The sequence below is a fragment of the Ochotona princeps genome, chromosome 8, assembly GCF_030435755.1.
Source record: "Ochotona princeps isolate mOchPri1 chromosome 8, mOchPri1.hap1, whole genome shotgun sequence".
Taxonomy (NCBI): domain Eukaryota; kingdom Metazoa; phylum Chordata; class Mammalia; order Lagomorpha; family Ochotonidae; genus Ochotona; species Ochotona princeps.
The window spans coordinates 49,575,357-49,600,524 of NC_080839.1; the positions used below are offsets into that span (position 1 = coordinate 49,575,357).

Sequence of the window (25,168 nt, forward strand, 5' to 3'; positions counted from 1 at the left end):
GCCACAACAGGCAGAACTGGGTCATCTAAAGGCAGGAGCCAGGAACTTCTGGGCATCCCACATAGGTGCAGGGGTCCCACTCTGCTGATTTCATGGAGTGGAGCATTCAGGAGTAGAACTGGTGCCCATATAGGATGCTGATACTTCAGGCATGTATGTATAGATATATAAACTATCTATTGGTTATAAATATAGTTTGAGAGTATATACACAGATATGTAAATTTTATGTCATATGTATATATATATATAGGCATATAAAGCATATATGTGATGTGCTTGATATATCTATATATGTATATACACATGTATTTGTGTGTGCTGGTACCTTTATCTGAATGAGCAAAACATTTCTAAACCTAAGCTGACATTCCTAAAACTGATAATTCTACTATTCTAGAGATCCTAATTATATAACAGAATAACAATGAAACAGAAAAACTAAAAATCTTCACTAACTCTCCTTAGCATAACCTTTGGTTTTCCGAATGAAGGTAGAAAGGAAAAAAATTTTTTTCACAGCAAGAATTTTTCCTTCAATATTTGACTACCAGCTTACAAATGAAGAGTTTGGAATACATAAAACAGATCCTGCAATTAAGAACATTGTGAAGGATTCAGAAGAGGAAAAAATTTTTGCACCTATGTGTATCACAAGATCACAAAGTCTAGGACAATGTTAACACAGAACAGGGGCAAAGGAGAGGGATTATGTGAGGGGAAGAATCACCACTTTAACATATAACAGTATATAAGGCCAAGGGTCCACAAATTCTTCTAGGAGATCATGAGATACCACCTACCACAGTGTCTTGTTATGAAGCTAAGGCAGGAATAACGCAATTTCAAGGAATGTCCAAAAACATTCCTATATATACATGAATCTAAAGGTATATGAGAAGTACTAACCATCTGTTCATGTGATCAAAACGACAGGCTAAAAAAAGTATAGATGAACCTATTACACTCTCAAGCAAGAGATGAGATTTTACACATAGCAACCACATATGAGATTTTACACATACCAAATAATTGCATCAGGTACCATGATGTCCAAACAAATCCCTGAGAAGAATCATATTTCTAAAAATTCATTTTAGCAGAGGAAAGAGACGCCTTCAGACAGAGAAAATGACTTTGGAAGAGACCTCGCGTGCCCAGGCTCCTGTGAACAGAGGTCAGGGACTGTCTGCACAGGAAGATCTGCCCACAGAGAACCAAGCTAGGAAACGGGCTGCAGTGCCCAGGGACATCTGAGCGCCATGTCACGGAGGTCCAGGGGCAGCCAACACCTTGTCTGAGGTGAAGGACGTCATTCTCTACCTCTCCCCAGATGGCCTGATGGTATCCCTCTCTCGACACGGTGAGTCTATGACAAGCCCAGCCTTTCCGCGAAGCAGCTCTGAACTGTTAGATGTAGGTTCTCAAGCAGCAGAAACCACAGACTGAAATGGGCACGTTTGACCAGAGTTAGAGGTCAGAAACAGAGTTCAACTCTCAAAATGACTTTCCAGAATTGCAAGACTATATATTTTAAAAGAGGCTTACAGATCTAGAATATATAGCACCAAATTACTATGCAAAAATGAGTAACTCTCCTTGAGATTCATTTTAATTTCTCCCCATAATAGTCGAAGCAACTTAAGCAGTGAACGGATATTTCAAAAATGAAAACCTGGGCCTCGGCGGCGTGACCTAGTGGCTAAAGTCCTCGCCTTGAACGTTCCGGGATCCCATATGGGCGCCGGTTCTAATCCCGGCAGCTCCACTTCCCGTCCAGCTCCCTGATTGTGGCCTGGGAAAGCAGTCGAGGACGGCCCAATACCTTGGGACCCTGCACCCGCGTGGGAGACCCGGAAGAGGTTCCAGGTTCCCGGCTTCAGATCGGCGCGCACCAGCCCGTTGTGGCTCACTTGGGAAGTGAATCATCGGACGGAAGATCTTCCTCTCTGTCTCTCCTCTCTGTATATCTGACTTTCCAATAAAATAAATCAATCTTTTAAAAAAAAATGAAAAGCTCCTTGTGGATCACACATTTAAAAATACAGTATTTGAATTTGAACTATGGAAATGCAATAAGGTGGAGCAATCCACCATGGGAGGAGGGTTTAGGAAGGGGTGACGGGAATCCCAGTGCATATCAAAATGTACCACATAATGCAATGTAATTAAAAAAATAAAAATAAATAAACCTACAACATTTCTGAATAATAAAAGTAAATACAAAGATTATTTTCTGATAGATCGGGGATAAGAAACAATCTAGAGGATTCACTTATTTTCCAAAATTAAATAAATTATTTCATATAATTTTGGCTAGACCATGGACTGACCACTTCATTGCTGAAAACTTACAGTGAATACAAACATTATCTGATTTTTAAAATTCACATAAATTTGAGAATAATGATTTTACTGAAACATGAATACACTGGATATACTATAGAACATTCAAATCAGGTTTCTGTAACTATAAAGCACTTGAATTTTTTATATCAGAAAAGAAAGTTTCCCATCTAATAATCTCCATTAACTGGTAACAAGTTACTGAAATAACTGGATAATGACATCTTTTGGTTCACTCGTAATAGAAATTTTTCTCCTCCTTCTAAACATCCTCAGTGTACTAGCATAGTAATGATTTGGGGAGTATTACTACTTTTATTTACAGTTTTCACCCTCTATCAGGATTAACTAAATAAGACTAAAACATTTTTATAATGTGAGAAATACAAAAATTAAATTGATGTTTAAAACAAAAGCAATAGTCAAATTGAAACTTTAAACACAGCCTGGAAAAAGTCTATTTTGTATTTTAATAAGTTTATGTAAATATCTTTATATGTTTACATAGTGAAAGCTTACAGTTGTCATTCAATTTATTTTAATTGTGTCAGGGTTGAGTAAGAACTGTGATTGTGGTGCCCTCTGCTGGGCGTTCAAATCACATCCCAACCTCATACGATTTATTAGCATAGTGAAATCCTGTTTCTCAGGTACTTAGTTAAAAAAAATAACTCTTAAATCCATGATAAACTTAAAATAAATGTACTTTATGTAGTCAGTACTTACTGGGATGGTATTTTATTAATTTATGACCAAGTGATATCAGTAGAGATTTTATTTATTTTAAAATAAAACTGGGTAAATATAAAATCTACATTAAACAATTTAAGTATTATTTTAGTCACCACTTCTGTCATTCTTCAACACACTCATAATTAAGACTAAGTGTGCAATAAGATATTTTAATAAATTACTATTTTTATTATTTTATGTAAACTTTGTTTTATGAATTCAATCAAAATAAGTATAATTTTTAAAGCAACAATGTTGGTGGAGGGGAATGCTATGGAGGTATATAAGAATTTATAATGTATATTTTCAATATATAGCAATTTTTTTCAAATAAACATTTTCCTGTCCTTAAAACACACACACACACACACACACACATATTAACCCTTAATAATATTATCTCTTTATTAGAAAAAAAACTGAAGGAAGCTGAAGGTGTTCATCACCAGTGATAATTAACAAACAGCTTCTAACTGTCAATTCTGAGGAATATAGCAGGTCAGAGAATCTATACATTAACAGTCCTAAGAAATGATAAAAAGAGACTCACAAAAGTGATAAAAATTGTTTAAGGCAAATTTCAGAGCCAGTATCAAAATATAGGTGAGCCTCACTCTAGAGTCTCAAACTTTCCCAGCAATCAACAGAACGGTAGAAAAAAAAATCCTAACAAGCAATTCTGCTGTCAACACAACAATGTGAGGGCACGGGGGAGTAGGTTGATGGGGTAAAATTATGAGAGAAGGGTCCAACAGCTATTCGTGTGTGAAATAGTAAGTTAGACCTTTAGGATATTATTTTGGCTTCACACTGAGTCATGGGAACAACACTTCATTTTTATAATACTTCCTAAATTCTTCTTGTATGGAAGGACCACGTGCTGAAATTATGTATGTGTAAACCAAACTTGATGAACTTTCCTATAACCTGGAATTAAAGTTCTCCTCCACCATCATCAGCATCTCCTGCCCAGTCCTCATCTCATCCACTAGAGGTAGGAGATGCATCTAAGTGGGAAAGAATTCAGTGCCAATACCAACAGGCAAAAGGCCTACTAGCCACTGGCCATGAAAAGGAAATTCGCGTTGTGTTATTCTGTGGTCATTCCAGGGCTTTCACAGATCCCAGAGTGACCAAATGGATAAAGATGTTTCTACACTACCAAAAGCTTTTCATAATTAGGGATAAGAAAATCACCACCTGGCTTTTGCTGGACATTATTCTACATAGATATGCACTTGATAAAACAATAGTACCCACAAAATGTTATTGAAGTGGTTCTGAAAAACCCTTTGAGAAAAAGTACTGTTTCTACGTTTAAAATACTTGCATCTCACTACCAATTTACTGTCTTATTAGAAATATCCTATGCAACAAATGTGAAGAAATACACAGATCCCTATCTTGATACAAGTCAGGGACATAAAGATATTCTTAGCTGATTTTCATCATATGTCGTTATTTTAGAATTGCTGAAGGTGCTCTCCCAGTAGACAAATTTTTCCCACTTAATCAGAAGAGAAGTGAGTATACTCTAAAATATTCTGATATGACATAAAACAAAAATGCTCTGATATTAAAGGATAGTAGCATCACAGAAAACGTAAGAAACCACTCAAAACACAGCAAAGCACAAAACTGTTCCTCTGTTGGATTAATTAAAGCCAAAATGGGACACAAAAGGGACACACCTGGAGGCTCTGGAATTATTTCTGACCTACATTGTATCACACACACCCCTGAAAATATGTAAACACCACTGTCACTTATTGAGCATGCACCTTATATCAGACTGATTTCCCAACCAAAGATGATGAACTTTTGCAAGGTGTGTACACATTCACACACAAACTTTTACATACATATATATTATATATATATATATAGTGTGTATATATGTGTGCCATATATATACACACACTTGTGAGTATAATAAACATTAGTGATAAAAACACACCACATATAAATTCACTTTTTAAAACATTAAATAGATTTCTATAAGAATTAGTATATAACTTACAAACATTTCCTGTATTGTCAAAGCTGGTAAGAACATCTCCCACATTCAAGGATCCACTATTATGCCTACAAAGAAATAAAGCGTTTTCATTAATTTGGAAACACTGACATTTCTTCACTTTTTTTCAAAAGCTGGAATAGTGTGTTATGATACACTCAGTACTGATAAACTCTACATGGTAGTATTTTTTCTTTCAATCTTTTAATTTTTTTAATTTTTGATATTTATCATACAATTCTGTATAGTCTGGGATTTTAAAATATCTTCTGCCCACTAGAGGGAGAAGGAAAACAAAACACAAAATGCAGTGCTTAGAATGCTTATTTTTAAGTTAGTTTCTTACAGGCCCAATATATTTCACAGACCTAATTTTAAGTCTATGAAATTATCTTCTTCCCTGATAACCTCCCTCACATTCTCTTTGCTTTTTTTTTTTAGTTTAGATATTTAAGATTTACAGTATAATAAAAATCCTTCAACAAGCAGTTTAATAATTAAAAAGCAAAACAATGCTAGCTTACATGGAATAGAGGCAAGAGCTATAGCATTAACTTCATCCTTTTGGTTTTTTTCTTTCATTTTAGCTCTCACACATTGGTAGAAGAATAGGCAGCATCTGTCTTTCTGTGTCCAGCTTATTTCATTTTACATGTCCTCCAGTTTCATCCATTTTGATGCAAATGATAAAATGTCACCCATTTTTTTTACTGGGTTAATATTCCATTTTGTACATATACCACATTTTCTTTTTCCATTTATCTGATAATGGACACTTGGGTTGATTCCGTATTTTGGCTACTGAGAACAGTGCTGCTATAACCATGGTACTACAGGCATCTCTTTGATCCAATGTGTTCATGTCTTTTGGGTATATACTTGGTTGGGATTGCTGGGTCATCTGCTAAGCATATTTCTAATTTTTTAAAGAAATCTCCATATTGCTTTTTACAGTAAATGCATTAACTTACAATCCCACTCACAGTGTCTAAGTGCTTTCTTCTCCACAATTCTTGCCAGCATTTCTTACTCTTCGTCTTTTGGGTTTTAGCCATTTGGCTAGGGCTGAGGGTGACACCTCGTTATGGCCTTCATTTGCATTTTCCTGATGGTTAGAGATGCTGAGCATTTTTCTATATATTTGTTAGCCATCTATACTTCTTGAGAACTCCGCCCATTTCTTCACTGGATTGGTTGGTTGACACTTTCTGGATAATAACCTATGTCAGATAAGCAGCTCACAAATATTTCATCCTTCTGTTAGATGTCTCTCTAATCCTTTGATTGTTTCCTTTACTGTACACAAGCTGCTAAGTCTGATATTATTCCTTTCGTTGCCTGTGCTATAGGATCTTGCCCAGGAACTGTCAGCTACACCAGTGTCATGGAGTATTTTCTCTACATTTTCTTCCAGCAACTTTATAGTCTTTGCTTAATCTCAAGCTCATTTTGCTTATGGTGACAGGTGTGGGCTTAATTTCATTCCTCCACATCTATACATCCAGTCTTGACAGCATCATCTGTTGACAAGATTATCCTTACTCCAATGTATGGTTTTTCTCAAAAATCAGTTAGCTGCGTGTACCTACATTAATTTCATAGCTCTCTTACCTGTTCCATGAATGTAGGTGTCAGTTTTTATGCCAGTACCATGATGGATTTATTTTAAAGATTTTTTTTTTATTTGAAAGGCAGATTTAAGAGAGAGGAGAGATTCAAAGAGAGGTCTTCCATCTGCCGGTTGGCTCCTTACTTGGAGACAATGGCAAAAGCTGAGTTGTTCCAAAGCTGGGAACCAGGAGCTTCTTCTAGATCTCTCCTGTGGGTCTAGAGTCCCAAGAACTTAGGCCATCCTCGGTTGCTTTCTCAGGTCTCAAGCATAGGGCTGGATTGGAAGTAGAACAGCCGGGACTCAAACCTGTGCTCAAATGGGATGCTGGCAAAGAGGATTGGCCTTTTGGGCCATGGTGCCAGCCCCCATACTGTTTTAGTTACTATTTATTAACTTTGTAGTATGCTTTTTCATTTTCTTATCATTATCATTTTATGATACAGTTCCACAGGAACTGAAATTTCCCCTACCCTCCTTCCAAATCCCTCCACCCTAACTGAATTCCCCCATATGAGAGTCAATTCATATCCAGCCTCCTTGTTATGACCTAGGAAAGCAGCTGAGAATGGCCCAAAGACTTAGGACCCTGCATCTATGTGGGAGACCTGGAAGAAGCTCCTGGCTTCAGATCAGCTCAGCTCCAGCCATGGCAGCCACCTGGGGAGTAAACCAGTGTATGTAATATCTTTCTGTCTCTTCTCCTCTCTGTAAATCTGACTTTCCAACAAAAACAAAATAAAAATTGTTGCTAATTCATCTTCAGTCTTCTACATTGTCCCTCAATACTACTTACTGCTGTAATTCTAGAACACTTTTAGGATGCTGGAACATTTTGTATTTAATAACACATAAAAAATTTCAATACTAATCATATCCTTAAAGCTTACCACAAATGATATATAATGTTATAGAATCAACTGTACCTCCGCCAAAAAACCATATGTTGAAGCAAAATCCTTCAGTTCTTTAGAATGTGGCTATTGTTGCAGACAGGTCTTTAATGATGTGATTAAGTTAAAATATAGGGCCCAGCACAGTGGCCTAGTGGCTAAAGTCCTCGCCTTGAATGTGCCGGGATCCCATATGAGCACCGGTTCTAATCCCGGCAGCTGCACTTCCCATCCAGCTCCCTGATTGTGGCCTGGGAAAGCAGTCAAGGATGGTCCAAAGCCTTGGGACCCTGCACCCGCATGAGAGACCTGGAGAAAGTTCCTGACTCCTGGCTCCAGATTGGTGCAGCTCTGGCTGTTGCAGTCACTTGGGGAGTGAATCATCGGACAGAAGATCTTCCTCTTTGTCTCTCCTCCTGTCTGTATATCCGACTTCATAATTAAAATTAAAAAAAAGTTAAAATGGTGTCATTGGAGTGGTCCTTAACTCACAATGGATGGTCCAGAGAGATGACCAAAGGAGAAGGGCGGCAAGAGGGTTGTAAAGTGAAAGTCAACAATCTTCAGATCAAGCCCAACCTTCCTGCCAATAATTTGATCTCCAACTTCTAACCATCAGAACTAGGACAAAACACATGTCTGAGACATTGCAGCCCTGGAAAACTGACACATCCATGAAGAAAATATATGTAAATTGTATTATCCTTTTCAGAGACTATGAGCTTTTTGTCACTAATATATAGAGACCCAGATCTTTGACAGAGCAACTAAGTGAAGCTGTCAGTTATCTGCAATCAAAATAGGCCAAATAAGCACTGAATCAAAAATATCATAATCTAAGGACACAAAGTCACAACCCACACATTAAACCTTTATTATTATGACACACTGATTCTGCAACTTCTCAGCGCATTTAAGATATAAGGAATCTAGGTTAGTTATGCTATTATAATAGAAAACTATATACTGAGATAAGAAAAAGGGGAAGAAAATATCTAACATCTAAATTGCAAGATGAGGGATTGGCATTTAACACAGAAGTTGAAAAGTTGGTTAAATGCAGCTTAACAAAACTCCCATATTCCATAATGACTGTGCAGAACCCTAGTCTTAGCTCCTCTGCTTTTGATCCAGCTTTCTGCTAAGGTGCACCCTAGGAAACAATAAGTGATGGCTCAAGTACTTCGGTCCCTCTCACCCATATGGGAGACCCAAACTGAATTCCAAGATCCTGGCATCTGCAGGGCCTAGCTCCAGCTGCTGTGAGCATGTCAGAGAATGAATCCACAGATGAAAATCCTTCGTATCTATGTCTCCCCTCTCTCTCTCTTCCCTTCCTTTTAAGTAACAGGTAAATAAATTTTTAAAAGAAATTCATAAATAAAATGAAGGTTATAGTACTAAGATCAGGGCTTGGCATGGTGGCATGACAAACTATTCCTCCACCTGTGATGCCAGAATCCCATATTGGTACCAGGTCACATACTGGCTGCTGCACTTCCAATGCAGCTTCCTGCCTATGGCCTGGACTCAGAGCAGATCCAAAACCGGGAGCCAGCTGTTTCTTCTGGATCTTCTACGTGAGTGCAAGGGCCAAGGGAACTGCAACATCTTCCACTGTTCAATACCAGCTGTTGTGGTCACTGGGGTAGTGAACTAGAGGACAGAAGTGTGCACGCTCTCTATCTTCTCTCTCTCTCTCATTCTCTCTAAGACTCTGCCTTTCAAATAAATAAATCTTTAAAAAAAAAAACAAGTGCTAAGATGATTAGCAATATAGCATAGAACTTAAACTTTTCCTAAATATAAAAGCAATAGGCATTTTTAAAAGCTCATAGAAGCAGAATTAAAGGATGAGTATATTTAGGTGTAAATTTTTTGAAATTCATAGTCTTCTGATAATATGAATTTTCTATCAACTTTTTTTTGCTTTCTGACACCGTTTAATAGGCACTGGGGGTCTCCCTTTCCCTTCTCTTCTGTTCTCCCCTCCTGTCTTACAATGGGTGTCTTTTGTGAATTTTCACAAGTCCATTATGCTGCCAGAGGTGTCTCCCAACTACATAGGAGATTATCAGCTATTTCGCTGTGAGTCAGTCCATCCTTTTACTGCACGCATGAGGAGATATTTCTATTTCATTCTATGAACATACTAATTTCCGCTACACTTCCATTATGCATCCTCTTGAATACAGTACACCACAGGGGGAAAAAAAGAAAAAAAATAGTGAACCTTCATCCACATGAAGTTAACGAACATATAACAAAGGTATCAATGTCATGCTAGGATGGTGAAAAAGAGTGTCCAGCATCTTCACATAGAAATAAATGCCAGCATGTCCCAAGGCACTAAGGAAGATACAATGAGGACTATATCACTGTTGTTAATGGGCAGTAGCAATAACAGTGGTAAGAGTAGCAATAACAGTGACAATCCCAGGTGATTACAAGCAATCAGTCTCTTATGGATGACTGATTAATGGATTACATCACAAGGCCTTACTATGAAAGGTACAAGTAATTAATTTATTTGAAAGGCAAAGTAAACAAAAAAAAAAAAAATAGAAAGAGGTCTTCCACCTGCTGACTCCCTAAATGCAACAGACAGGGCTGGGCCAGGTCAAAGCCAGGAGCTCTCTATGCCACTTGGATCTCCCACATGAGTGGCAGAGCCTCAAGCACTTGAGCCATTATCTTCTCCTGCCCAGGATACAGGGGCAGAAAGCTGGGTTAGGGGCAGGCTAACTGGAACTTGAACTGGCACTTCAATATGGGATGTGAGTGTACAAGTAATGGCATAACTCACTATATCACAATGCCAACTTGCAAAGGTAATGCTTTAAATATAAATTCCATATACATATTTGCTTCTGATCTGAGCCTTGTTAAGCTCTCAAAAGGCACCAATAAAATAACACACATCTTAAAAGATAATCTACCATATATATAATTTCATAAGTACACCATTTCCATTTTTTTTTTCTTCAAGTTTATCTGAAAAGCAGAGTTACAGAGAAAGGGAGGAAAAGAGAGAGAAAAAAGAGATCTCACTTTTGCTGGTTCATTTCCTAAATACTTTAATTACTGGGGCCGGGGTACAATAAAACCAGAAGTCTGGAATTGCATGTGGGTCTCTCACACATGACTGGTTTTTATTTACTAAGTACTCACAAAACGTGTACAAAATTCAGCAGAGAGATTGTCTGATTTGTCTTTTCCTTTCCTTGGAAAAGCAACAAATCATCTCTCTGCAGTGTGTACTTGTGGTATTAGAAAGAAACAAAGTCAAAGACAAATTCAGTCTTGACTTCTTGCCCATTATATCAGGACAAGCCAAAAGTCAAGAGTGTGAGCCTTCTAATTCATTGATTACCATAGCAACAGTAATCTCATTCAAAGGAAAGACAGCTCTATCCTCTCAGCTTTTTCTATACTTAAGGCATGTATACAGGCATAAATGAATAACTCGGGCACGTCTATCGTTCCAAATATAATGGAAGCATTTTAAACCTTCCAGAATAGGCAAATTCTTGCTACATGGAAATTAAGTTGAAATACGGAGACCATATCTGTGTTATCTATGCAGCAAACCTTATACAACAAATTGCAGCTTATAAGACAGGGAGAAGACATTTTCAATAAAACACTTTTAGTACAGTACAATATAAACATCTCTGGGTATATTTTAGTTTTCTATACATGTGTCTACCTAATCATGAGAACTTACTTAAAGTTCTAAAATTACAAAGCATTGAAAAAATAGGGAAGATGTTGCTAATGAATACAGTAGGAGTCATATCCTGGATTTTAATTTCCTAGCTCGCAATGCTTACTTTTCAAACAACCACCCTTAGATATACAGGGAGGAAAATCAAACGCACACACACACAGAAGTTTGGAATTCTCTAATCTAGCTTTTACATTATTGAGACTTGTGCTTCTGATCCAATGTTACTAAGGAAAATTCCTGAAATCTTCATTTTAAATATCATAAGAGAAAATAATAAAATATGGAAGTCATATATCTTTTAATAATAGAAACAAGATAAAGTTAAATGCCTTGAATTCACACATACCCAAATACTTGCTATTTTAGAGTTCATTTCACATCTAAAAAAACTTAATAAAGGGATAGAAATCAACATTAAAAAAAAATTTAAGGTCGGCAAAACTAATAAAAAGTAATTATAATTATTAATCTCTGTCATCTCAGTGGAGTTGTGGCAGGGGGCCTTAAGTGGTAACTTGAGAAAGTGAGTGTGGAGTTTACATTTGTGATCTGTGAGTCCTCTGTTAGAACCCACAAGCAGAGCTACGCTTACACACAGGGATGAGCACTCCTCCCCTCAGCAGTGCAGGCGGCTTCTCAGCAGCAGCACCTCTCAGCTCTCTGCTTTTCAGGACTTTGCTCTTCTCTAGAATGCTTTCGCTCTTGCCCCCTGGGAACTTTCAAATATTTCTACTATATCCAGTTTTTTTTTTTTAAAGATTTATTTTATTTTTATTACAAAGTCAGATATACTGAGAGGAGGAGAGACAGAGAAGAAGTGGAGCTGCCGGGATTAGAACCAGCAGCCATATGGGATCAAGGCGAGGACCTTAGCCACTGGGCCACACTGCCAAGCCCATATTATATCCAGTTTTAAGCCCCTGCTCCTTAAAGCCTGTTTTTCAGTTCCTAGCAAATGTAAGGTATTGCACTCATTTTGATGCTGAAGTTCTTGGGCTGAAGGAGTAACCTGTCTATTTACTCAGCTGTACTATTCTAAAAAAATTTAAAAAGAGGGGGTTAAAGATTTATTTACTATTATTTGAAAGGCAGATCTATAGACAGAGAGAAAGAGATCTTCCATCTGCTGGGTCACTCCCCAAATGGCCACAATAGCCAGAGCTGCGCTGGACCAAAACCAGGAGCCTGCTACTTCTTCCGGGTCTTTCACATGGATGCAGGGGCCCAAAGACTTAAGCCTCTTTCACTGCCTTTCCAGGTGCATTAGCAGGGAGCTGAATCAGAACCAGAGAAGCCAGGACTTGAACTGGCACCAATGACAGAGGCTTAATTTACTCCATCACAGTGCTGGCCACAAGCTGTACTCGCTAACTTTTCATATATTTAAGCTCCTATATTGCATCAGGTATACTGAAATAGTAAGTGTTATTAAATATTTATTGTGTTAGAATTTAAGACTATAACTTTTCCCAGTCATCTTGTAGTGTTAACTTTAGCAAAGTTAAAAATATAGATGACAGGCTAGCACAGTGCCACAGCAAGCTAATTCTCCATCCTACGGATTTAATATTCCATATGGGCATCGGTTCATGTCCTTGCTGCTCCACTTCCCATCCAGCTCCTTGTTTGTGGCCTAGGAAAGCAGGGGACGGTGGTCCAAAGCCTTGGGACCCTGCACCAATGTGGGAGACCCAGAAGAAGCCCATGGCTTCGAAGAGCAGCTCAGCTCCAAATGCTGTGCCCACTTGGGGGTAGGGGGAGTGAACCAAATAATGAAATCTCTATTTCTGTCAATCCTCTCTCTTTAAAATAAAAATAAATAAATCTTTCAAAAATATATATAGATGACAATATTATTCCATTTCATTTCAAATCATTCTAAATCATTACTTGTGGCTACTGCAAGTAATTAACAAAAACTTTTTAGTTCTCATAACTCAAGCAACACTGAAGAAAATAAAGCCAACTAGACAAATGTCATGCGAATGTGTGGAGAAGAAATTATATTAAAGGAACAACAGTGGACAGTCACACTGGGCAGAGAACAGAAAATAAGAAAAAATAGTAAACAGGTAAGAAATCAGTGTGAACTTGGCAATGAAACAGATGAACTACTCTTGGCAGAAATCCTCTCCTACCTGAGCAATTGCAATAATATCAGCAATTTCCTTTACTGTAACCCAAGTATAGAAAAAGTAAAATGCTAAGAATAATCAATGAAGAAATTAGTTTATGCCTCAATTTCTCCATCACTGAAATGAACAGCTATATGATCACCTCATTAGAAAAAAGCACAGAATAAAGGCTGTGACTATAAATGCACAAGATGTAATCAAAAGGGTTGGCAGGGTGATGGCCACATGGAAGCAAATACCTTATTTTTTCAAACCTCCCATGAGTTCATAAGAAATTCAAAATAAACAGGCTTCATAGAGAACAGGCTGTGGAACCAGACCACCTGGGTTTAACTGAAGGCTCAGCTGCTGACTGGCTGTGGGACTTCAACAGGGTTACGTTATCTCTCTGTGTTTCTATTCCTCATCTGCCAAATAAATATAACAACAGTGTTTATTTCGCAAGCTACTGTATGGGTCAAATAAATTAAGCCATGGAAATCACAACAGTGCTTGTCACAGAGCAGGCATTCAGTGGTCAGCTGTTGTTAGTAAGATTTCATGAAATTTAATCCAAGAACACACTGCTCTCAAGTCGTGTGTTAACACTATTACTATTCCTGCACTAACATAGAGGGATACTAAGAAATTTGAAACTCGAGGAAAAAATCTTGCAGCACCTGAGGCCAAATTTTAGCTCACTCATCTTCTCTCCATTAATTTAGGAATCAATGTCATATTTACATTGATATACTCATTTACTTTGTATTTTGTTTTTACTCAGACACTCATACTGATGGAGAACATCTGTTTATTCTAGCCTGGGTTCCAGATAACGCTACATCATAATCATCTCTAAGTGGATAACCATGCTTCATCTGGAAGGATATTAAAGATAGAAGATTACACACGCCACCTAGTTAATCTTACCAGGGCTGTGAAAATGGCAGAAATAATTCTGCATACAGTTGATTCTTCACCTCTTGCCACCAGCAGATATAGAGTTAACTTTCAGAACTTTACACCTTTAGACTCCAGCAGGCTCACTCTGCTTCCCCCCCCCCAAGGTTTATTATTTATTTCAAAGCCAAGGTTGACAGAGAGAGAGGCAGAGATAAAGAGCTCTCCCACCTGCTGATTCTCTCCCTCAAAGGGTCACAAAGACTGGACTGGACCAGACCAAAGCCAGGAGCCAGGAGCTTCATCTGAGTCTCCCACATGGGTGGCAGGGGCCTCAGACATTGGGTCATCATTTGCTGTTTTCTTAGGTGCACTGGCAGAGAGCTGGAGTGGAAGTGGAGCAGCCAGGAATCAAACCAGTACTTAAATGGGATGCTGGCATTACAAATAGCATTGATCTTGAAACCGATGTAACATATAAGAACTATTTCATGTATTTCTCCCTTCATTACCAAGAACTAAACCAACTACTACCATCAAAGAGAAAACCAATTGAGCCATTAGAATCTCGTAATGAAGGTACTATCAAGTTCACAAATCCCTACATTTTACTCTTATTTTGCATTAAAAAAAGAAAAGAAAAACAAAAAATTGTTTCCAGGGCCCAGCATGGTAGCCGAGTAGCTGAAGTCCTTGCCTTTCATGTGCTGGGATCCCATATGGGTACCAGTTTGTGTCCCAGCTGCTCTACTTCCCTTCCAGCTTCCTGCTGTGGCCTGGGAAAGCAGTCCAGGATCGTCCAGAGTCTTGGGACCCTGCACATGAGCAGGAAACTCAGAGGAAGTTTCCTGGCTTTGGACTGACTCAGCTCCTGCTCTTGCAGCCACTTGGGGAGTGAACCAGCAGATGGAAGACCTATTTTTCTATCTCTGCCTTTCCAATAAAAATAAATAAATCCCTCCAAAATAATAATAATATTATTATTATTAAAAATTAGATTCTAACTCTTCCTCCCTGCTCTTCTTAGTCAATTTTTATCCAAATTCCAAAGTTTTAATGATTACAGTCTTTTACACTTTAGATATGTTAAACTTATAATTCTTCAAAAAATATACACTATAAATAGACACCTTTTGTGAAAACTTTCCTTTGTTAAAATTGCTCCTGCCTTCACCTAAACCTTATTCAGTCACATTTCCACTTAACACATGATTTTTGCTCTTCTTACAGGTACTGTAAATGTGTTCCTCCTTTCCTTTCAAAATGTGAAATCCTGTCAGGAAAACAATTTTTTATAAAATGAAACTGTAGTATTATTGCAACACACCAGAACATAGCTGTGAGAGAAAATTAATTCTGTAAAAGTGGTATCTTGTTACTTCAGTTTGCAACTCTCATATTTTTCTAAGGATTTTTAAAATCAAAACAGTTAGTAGGCTTCTCACAATACCAGTATTCTCATTGACTTTTTCTCCTGTTCTTCAGATTTAATTCTAAAAGAGACAAAACATGAACGAGAAAAAATATCGAAGCCTAGTTTTTTTTGGATAACTAATACTTGATGAATAGTTAAGAAAATTTCTTCACTTTTAGCTGCTTTTGTCTCAGAAAGATTTGGCTTTTTTTCCCCCTAATCAAATGGTATGGGAAGGTAGTCAAATGAACCCTTTGATTTGCAGCCCAGTTTACCCTAATGTTAGTATACTCACGGGGGGTGTTTCTAATCTTTTATCTGACAATACCTAGTGAAAACAGCAGGATTTCCCATCACAGACATAAAAAACCTAAGTTGTGCTAAAAATTGCTTGTAAACTCAATAGAATGAAGAATGAGTCTTAGCAGACTGTTGCTCTTCCACAAAAGAAAATGAGCTTTTAAAGCTTATAGCCAGAATTACGGTTACCTTAAGAAGACACTGTGTTCGGGATGGAAGACACTTGTGTATTGGACCCACGCACCCGCCTCCTCTGCAGTTCCACTAGTTTCAGTTTTCGAAAATAGATTAAATGATTCAAATCTTCTTACAGATACGTGTCGTAGACAACCATCCAGGTGTTTCTGTTTCAGAACCTTTGAAACAAAACCAAATACTGTGATATTATACAAACACAAGCCAAACTGGTTCAAAATTTAAGTGGCAAGAGGATTCTCATTTCCAACAACAACGGACTAAGTCATTTAGCCCAATCTACTGAACATAATTCGAAAAAAAAAAAAAGGATAAAACATTACTTGAAGCTTCAGAGAGTAATGAAGATAGCGAAGATTTATATTTAAAGTCTGAAAAAGGGAATAAAACTATAGAGGTAATCCAGACATTTGAAAGTACTTTCTCCTGGAGATGTGTTAGGTTAAAAAAAAAAAAAAAGTGAGATTATAAGCAGTATTCTTTTTCTCATCTGATCTTAGCTAAAAAGCTGAGAAGTGATGCAGCAGTACTTTTTTTTTATTGGAAAGTCAGATTTACAGAGAGGAGAAGAGATAAAAAGATCTTCTGACCACTAGCTCACTCTCCGGTCCAAAGCGAGGAGCCAGAAGCTTCTTCCGGGTTTCTCACGCAGATTCAGGGACCCAAGGACTTGGGATATCGACTGCTTTCTCTCCCAGGTGCATTAGCAGGGAGCCCGGCTGCTGTGGCTACTTGGGAAATGAAATAGCAGGTGGAACCTGTGTGTCTCTCCCTAACTCTTTCAAGTAAATAAATACATAAGATATACATTTTAATTAATGAAAGTAACACAATAAAAACAAATTAACGAAAAAAAAGAAAATAACACTCATTTAAAAACATTAGGAAAAAAGGGGGGAAGAAAATACAAAGCTTTAGTATCAAGACTGAAAACAGGGCCTGGCGCAGTAATCTGGTGACTAAATTCCTTGCCTTGCATGCCCAGGATCCCATAACGGCGATGGTCGTATTCCAGCTGCTCCAGTTCCCTTCCAGGTCCCTGCTTGTGGCCTGGGAAAGCAGTCAAAGATGGCCCATGGCATTTGGACCCTACACCCACATGGGAGGCCCAGAAGTAGGTCCTGGCTCCTAGCTTCGGAGCGGCTCAGCACCAACCGTTATGGCTACTTGGGAAGTAAACCAGCGGATGGAAGAGAAAGCTCTTTGTCTCTCCTTCTCTCTGTAAATCTTTCTGATAAAAATAAATCTTAAAAAAAAGAATAAAAACAAAGGTACATTCCATACAGATCTGAGCCCTTGATATAGAGCATCTATTTGGAGCCATAATCATATCTAGACCCAGATGTGGCTGATGTCAGTGATGCTCCTGCCACAGAACACTACTAAGATGTACATTTTATAATTCGGCAATAATGCCTAAAGTGAATTCAAAACACTAAGAGATTCTGCTTACTTCTTTACCTGATCCAATAATAAATAACTTGGGAAAAAGTAATATCAAGGTAGAAAAGAAAAGGTAAGGAGTTAAAAAGCATCGCAGAATGAGATGTAAGCTTTTCTTTAAGACATTGTTTTGTTTACTTGAAAGGCAGAGTTAGAGAAAAATGGAGAGACAAAGACAGAGCGTGAGATCTTCTATCTGTCGGCAAATACTGGGCCCAGCTGAAGCCGGAGCATTCTCTGGTCCTAGAAGTGGGTAGTAAGGAAATAAGCACTAACTCATCTTCTGGTGCTTTTCATAGGTCACTTGAAGGGAGCCAGACCAAAAATAGGACAGTCAGGACACAATTTGCTGTCCATACGGGAAACCAGTATCCCAAGTAGCAGTTGTACTGGCTGCATTACGACTCTACCCCACAGGACAAATAGTTTACAAATAAATTTTGGGGTCTGAGCCAGGATCATGAGATCAAGAAATAACTTAAGAGGCCCAGCGCCGGATCCTAGCAGCTAGAGTCCTCATTTTGCATGTGCCGGGATCCCATATGGGTGCTGGTACGTGTCCTGGCGACCCCGCTTCCCAACCAGCTCCCTGCTTGTGGCCTGGGAAAGCAGTCGATCATGGCCTAAAGCCTTGGGGCCCTGCACCCATGTGGGAGACCCAGAAGAGCATCCGGGCTCCTTGCTTTAAATCAGCTCAGCTCCTGCCGATGCGGCCGCTTAGGGAGTGAATCAGTGGGCAGAAGCTCTTCATCTCTGTCTCTCCTCCTCTCTGTATATCTGTCTTTGCAGCAAAAATAAATATTTTTGAAGTTATTGAAATAATACCAAAGTAGAGTTGCTGTTTCAACAAAAAGTTCAGCTTGGGCCCGGCACCATGGCCTAGCAGCTAAAGTCCTCGCCTTGAACGTGCCGGGCTCCTGTATGGGTGTCGGTTCTAATCCCGGCAGCTCCACTTCCCATCCAGCTCCCTGCTTGTGGCCTGGGAAAGCAGTCGAGGACGGCCCAGATCCTTGGGACCCTGCACCCACATATGAGACCGGGAAGAGGTTCCTGGTTCCTGGCTTTGGATCGGCATAGCACCAGCCTTTGCGCTCACTTGGGGAGTGAATCATCGGACGGAAGATCTTCCTCTGTCTCTCCTCCTCTCTGTTTATCTGACTTTGTAATAAAAAATAAATAAATCTTAACAAAGAAAAGTTCAGCTCAATATTTTGAAAATATAAAAGATAGCTTGCTTAATAAATGTGGGGTATGGGCCTGGCACAGTAGCCTAGTAGCTAAAGTTCTTGCCTTGCATCGACTGGGATCCTATGGGTGCTGGTTCGTGTCCCGGCTGCTCCAATATCCTTCCCAGCTTCCCTGCTTGTGACCTGGGAAATCAGCAGACGATGCCCAAAGTCTTGGGACTCTGCCCCCGCATGGAAGGCCTGTAAGAAAGCTCCTGGCTCCTGGCTTCAGATCAGCTCAACTCCTGCCTTTGCAGCCACTTGGGGAGTGACCCAGCGGATAAAAAGTCTTTCTTTCTGTAAATTTGACTTTACAATAAAAATAAGCAAATCTTTAAAATATATGTATATACATATATATAATGATTTAGCAGTAAGATTGTAATTTCACTTTAACTTTTAAAGATTCTGTTTTCAAGATTTATTTATTTATTTTCATTGGAAAGGCAGATTTACAGAGAGGAGAGACAGACCTTTCATTCCCTGGTTCACTCACTAAATGGCCACAATGGCCAGAGCTGAGCAGATCTAGAGCTTTTTCTGAGTCTCCCACACGGGTGCAGGGTTCCAAAGACTTGGTCCAACCTAACTGCTTTCCTAGGCCTCAGGCAGGGAGCTAAATGGGAAGTGGAGCAGCTGGGACATGAACTGGTGCCCCATTAAATGCTGGCACCTGGAGGAGGATGATTAGCCAGTTGAGCTATCACACTGGTCCCAGGATTTATTTGTATTCTTAATTGAAAGACAAGTTAATAGATAGAAGGATAGGCAAACAGAGATTTTCCATTCCATGATTAACTCCCAGTGCATCCAAAGGCAGGCTGTGCCAGGCCAAGGCCAAGAGCCAGGATTCATCATGTCTCCCAACTGAGCTGCAGAGGCCTGAGTACTTGCCTTGCCAGGTGCATGACCAGGAAGCTAGATGGGGAGTGAAGCAAGCTAGGACTCAAACCAGCATGTCAATATGGGGTACTGCACTACAACACAGGTCCCTGTACCTTCACTTTAGAATACATGTCATTTTTATAACTTGTCTCTTTAGGCAATTTATTCAATTAACCAATCCAGGTAACAGTTCTTGTACAGCTGTTTGTGCTGGAAACCTTTTTAGTCACTCATAGGAAAAGCTCTTCTTGGCAGTCAACTGTCCTTAGCGTTTTTCCACGAAAGAAAAAGAGCAGTCTCCCCATCCTATGACTTTTTCAAAACACTGCTGCTTATAAACAACTTGGTTTTCTTCCATTAGAAGTTACAGAAAGCAGACTGCCATTTGACCACAGCATACCATCAACTAAAACATAAATCCCAACTGTAAACATGCTATAATCTAAAACATGCATCTTGGAATCAATGAACAATGGTTTGAAAACAAACACTGTAAAAGAACTTTAAATTCAAATGGGTAGAGGTCAGTACAGTGGTTCAACAGCCTAATCCTCCACTGCAAGTGCCAGTATTCTAAACGGGTAAGGGTTAGTATCCCGGCTGCTCCACTTCCCATCCAGCTTCCTGCTCATGGACTGGGAAAGCAAAAGAGAATGGTCTAAGTCTTTGGGACTCTGTACTGACAGAGGAAATCCAGAAGAGGCTCCTGGCTCCAAATTGGCTCAGCTTCAGATGCTGCGGCCATTTGGGAGAGGGAACTAGTGGATGGAAGAACACTCTCCCTATAGCTTCTCCTCTCTGTATATCTGCCTTTCCAATAAAAAATACATAAATCTTTTTTTAATCAAATTGCATAAAAATTCACCACTCAAATTAGAGAATTCATATCTTGTTTACTTACGTTGTTTCTATCCTATCTTTTAGGTTAACCCTCAACTTTTCAGTGTTGTAAACAGTGCCATGATAATCTCATTTGTATCTGAACAACATCTCTAGCCTTTATGGATATGGATCCAAAGACTTCCAGGCTTCATCCAATTAAAGTTGGCACTAGACTCAAATGCTAGACTTAGCTCATGACCCATTACCAATGATGATCTAGACCAGCCAGATTTTTCTCTCAGAAATGTGAATCACGAGGGTAGGTGTCTGAGCTGTTATGCCACTTGGGATGTCTACATCCCATAGCTGAGCACCTGAGCCCTGGCTTCCAATTTGTTTCCTGCTGACACAGAGTCCACAAGCTAGCAGCTAATGGCTCAAGTAGTTGGGTCCATGCCACTCCCATGGGAAACCTGCTCTGAGTTCTTAGCTACTGCCTTCAGCCTGGTGCACCGCAGGCCACTGCAGGCATTTGAGAAATGAACCAGCAAGACAGGTAGGTGTCCTCATGCCAGACAGTTAACACGAGGCGCCATGGACAGCACTGGAGTTCTATGGGGTCATGAAAAAAATTATGCAGGTGAAAAAAGAAGCAAATGTTATAAAAATATCTGACATAAGAAAGGGAGCCACATACCTCTGGCACTGCTTAGATTCCTCACTGTTCTGAGTACATATGAGACTGGAAGATTCATTTGAGACATTTACTAATATTCTGAAGATGTTTCATATGTGTGGTAGATTACATTATTATAGATATTCACTTCTTCTTCGCCTCTTTTGCTATACCTAAGAAAACAGTATACTTCTCTGCCCTTTCACTTTAAACTTGGTTAAGAATCTTACCTTGACCAACAAGATGTTAGCAAACAGGATACAAAAGGAACTTAAAATGTGTGAGAGACAAGCTTCAGATGTTTTAATCCCATGTTAAGAGTATCTGGTTCAACTCCCAACTGTACTTCCAATTCAGCTTCCTAATGTGCCACACTTTGGGAAGGCAGCAGATAATGGTTTAAGCAGAGAAATGATCTTAAGCTTAATGAATTACATTTTATCAACGCTAAAAAAGCCAAAATATGCAAACACGACGTCAAAAAAAATCATTCCTTAAACACCAAAAGTACAATCTCCAGCAAGGCGGCGGTAGCCAGGCAATGCCTCGGCAACCAGTTAGAAATGGCAAGAAAGAGTTTTCTGCAGGAACCCTCAGGTAGAGGGACAACCCCGGTGTGTGAAACCCACACACAGTTTGGAAGCAGCACGTGTACGAAACAGATTTTCCGTCAGATGTGTAGAGGGAGTAAAGTTATCAGGAAAAGCAGCAAGTGGGAGTTGAGAGACGCTCTGGTCATTGATAACACATGTCAGCACACTCTGATCCCTCCAGATGCCAAGGTGAGCAGGCACCCCGAGCATTCGAGAGACGGAAAGAGTTTTCTAGTCAGGCAGCTCTTCACCTTCGGAGGAAACCCAGGCAACGCCAAGAACGTCACCGCCGCCAAGAGACGTCAAGAGACGTGGGGTCGCGGACCAGGCTGCGAGTTAGGAAGCAAGGAAAAACTCGGGGAATTAGGCAGTTCGGCAGCGGGACAGAGAGCCCACGGAAGGGGCTGGCGAGCAGCAGCGAGGGAAAGCTCTGCGGGCGCCGGCAAAAGTCCTGCACGGAGATCTTCCACTTGCACTGAGTGTGTCCCAGGAGCCCTGCTACCATGACCGCTCCCCAACCAGCCCAACCTCGCCGGATCCCTCCTTTTTTAGTAACACCCTACGGGGAAGCAAGGAGGTCCTTGTCCCACACAAACTGAAGGCGGACTCGCGGAGCTCCACCGGAGCGTCAGCCGGGACCCGAGGCGAGCGCCACACCTGCGAGGGGGAGTGGCCAGCAGCACAAGTGAGGCACGTCGGACTCTGCCTTACCTGCCGCAGGAGCTTCCATCGGGCAGCTCCCAGGGACGCCGAGGCTGCTGGCCCCCGAGCGGCGCCGTCAGCTGCCGAGGCCTCACCCACGGCTCGCTCAGTCTCGCCTTCCCCGACGTCCGCGACTCTGGACTCCATCCCACTGGACCAGCCTATACGCGAAACGTGCGGCGGCCACAGCTCTTTTCTGTCAGGACCTGCCTACTTCTTCCCTGTCAGGACCTGGGACGGACGGCCTCTCTCCTCAGAGGCTCCGGCAAGCGCGCCCTCCCCGAATTCTGCATTTCCGGTATTTGCGTCTCCTTGACAACCAAGAAAGCGCCGCTACGTCACTGCACCATTTTGCTCGCGGCCATCTTGAGTGAGGGCACGCCAGAGGGTGAGGGAGTTTGGCAGAGCTAAGAGGACACTTTCTCTCGTAGTTGTCTGCCCTCTTGTTTCGGCTAGAGCTCAGAAAATCAGCACAGACACCTGAGCCTTCCATCTTTCGAGACTCCGTGACATTAGGAAGGGAAAGTCCCTCCATGACCACCACAAAGATGGCGAAATCGGCGTGGCGCTCGTGCTGGAGCGGGGTTACGTCAGGCGGCGTGCTGCAAACCCGCGCTGGGCGGCCGTGGCCAGGTTGTCTCTCTGTGGGCTGCAGGAAGCAGACCTCGGCTGGACGCCGCTGCGGTCACTCCCGTGGCTTCCCGAGCGCTTCAGGGCCTCCGGCCTGCTCGCACTCGTTTGTATACAGAGCCAGGCTGACCTTTGAATCTACGTACGTATGCGGGGGCCGTGCTGGTGGGGTGGGGGGTCTCATCCCGTCTCCTCACTCATTCTTCCCCCACCAGCCACCCCTCAACCCGTGGGTCCCCGCTTTGGGATGTTTGTCCGGCGACTGCGGGGCAGCTGGTGCCACTCCGGCTCGCAGTCAGGCCTTCTCATCCCTGGGGTGGAGAGTTGCGCAGGAACGCGAGGAGGGTCTCCTGGGGGCGCCGGCTGTGTCTGCCCCACCCGCGAGCCGAGCCTTGCCGGGAGGCCTTCTCCCTCCAGGTGCAGGTGCGTGACCGAGGCGCTGGGCGCAGCTGCGGGAGTTTAGGCCCCTTGTTAGGGGTGTTTCCCCCAACCCCCTTCCTCTTAGCTGGCATCCATTCTAGCTCCCCATCCCGGCTCTCCCGTTATTTTGCTGCGACATAGACGACGAAGGGGGCGGGGGCGTCGTAGCGACACAGACGTCCGCTTTTGACAACAGGGGACATTTTGTGGAAGAGTTAGGCTACGACATTCAATAAACCTGCATTATTCCTCTCCTGATCTTAGCGGTTCCTACCTACAAGACGCTGTCCTGGAGTTACCCAAGTTGCCTCATTTAATTCTTAGAGCAGCAACCCAGAAGGTCAATGATATCATTATTTAAGGTTGGCAGAAACGGAGATCCAGAGATAGAGTTCAGTGCACCTGGGTCTCTTTTAGTAATTGAAAACCCACCCACCCCCAGCGGAATTGAGGCGCGTTCCTGCCTTATCTGTGCAGTGGTTTGCTTTTGGTCTTTGGTTTTTGTTGCTGTTGTTTGGTTTTTAAGAGCTGAATTACCTTCTTCACCTTCGAGTCTGATTATTTCTTTTGAAGATTTGGAATCGAACCACATTGGACTTTTCACTGTCCTGTTTATTGTCCACAGAGAGCCAGTTTGCTCATCTGTAAAGGGAGTCAGATGAGCTACTTTATCAAATGACGCGATACTTTAGTTAAAGCAGGTGAAAGTTATCTGTTCTAGAACCAACCCTCAGCAGATATGTCACCCCTTCCCCATCACCCTTCAGTAATTGGGTTTTTCGGTTTATCATCCTGTAGGTACCAAAGATAGATCCAGAAGTTTGTTCAAGGCCATTTTGTCTTTGTAAGCCCAAAGCTTTTCCTTCACTCCTTGCCCCGCAAAGCCCATTAACTTCTCTACACATTTTTATTTTGCTTCTTGTTTTCTGTTGTTTTTTTGTTTTGTTTTGTTTTAGTTTGTGCCCTCTTGTGTTCGACAATCAGTACTGGCGTAGTGTGACCCTGATAGAACTGACTTGACCAGTGAGACACTCAAGTCACGACCACTGCGAAGTCATGATTTGAGTGAAGTGTTTTTTACACAGGTTTTTAGACTTCCCTGATGCGTCAGCTGTTGGCAGTTATTGATGACTGAACAGGGGTGCAGGCCCCTGAGGGGAGGGATAAGAACTGCCAGTGTGTCCCTGAAATCATTCATGTGCTGGCCGCCCCTGAGGGAGCAAGGCCCCAGGACTTTGGTGTCATGCAGCAGAAGACCAGATTATTTCTCCGAGTTCTGAAGTATAGTATTCCTCAGCTGGGGAAATGCACGCAGAAACGGAGTGTGAATCAAAGTACCTTCGCTGATCACTGTTACAGTAGCATAAAGCTGAATCACTCTCAGCCCACCAAGTGTCTGCAGCGTAAACCCAAGATAACAGAGTTAGCAGGAAGCGGCCTGAGGAGGAGCTTCTCGTGGAAGGTATGGACTGTTTAAGGTAACCTGTTTGTAGGACATTAAGACTAATTCCAGTGTAAGAAT

General features: G+C 41.0%; 2 protein-coding genes across 4 annotated transcripts in view; one reads left to right on the forward strand and one right to left on the reverse strand.

Annotated features, from left to right (window-relative positions):
- Positions 1–25,168, reverse strand: part of CAMKMT (calmodulin-lysine N-methyltransferase) — a 396,457-nt gene that overhangs the window by 352,763 nt on the left and 18,526 nt on the right. The window contains exons 2-4 of one of the 2 annotated variants that reach the window (XM_004582906.3): positions 22,606–23,356; positions 16,244–16,410; positions 5,098–5,162 (exon numbers count right to left, since the gene is read on the reverse strand). In XM_004582906.3, the coding sequence (XP_004582963.2) occupies positions 5,098–5,162; positions 16,244–16,410; positions 22,606–22,743 (370 nt within the window). In that variant the 5' untranslated portion in view covers positions 22,744–23,356. Of the gene's footprint in view, positions 1–5,097; positions 5,163–16,243; positions 16,411–22,605; positions 23,357–25,168 lie in introns of those variants that run through there. The other variant, XM_058668009.1, reaches the window with a different exon arrangement.
- PREPL (prolyl endopeptidase like) overlaps positions 24,841–25,168 on the forward strand; it is a 50,742-nt gene continuing 50,414 nt past the window's right edge. Inside the window, exon 1 of one of the 2 annotated variants that reach the window (XM_004582776.3) lies at positions 24,841–25,108. In XM_004582776.3, the coding sequence (XP_004582833.2) occupies positions 24,890–25,108 (219 nt within the window). In that variant the 5' untranslated portion in view covers positions 24,841–24,889. The remainder of the gene's footprint in view (positions 25,109–25,168) is intronic. The other variant, XM_058667996.1, reaches the window with a different exon arrangement.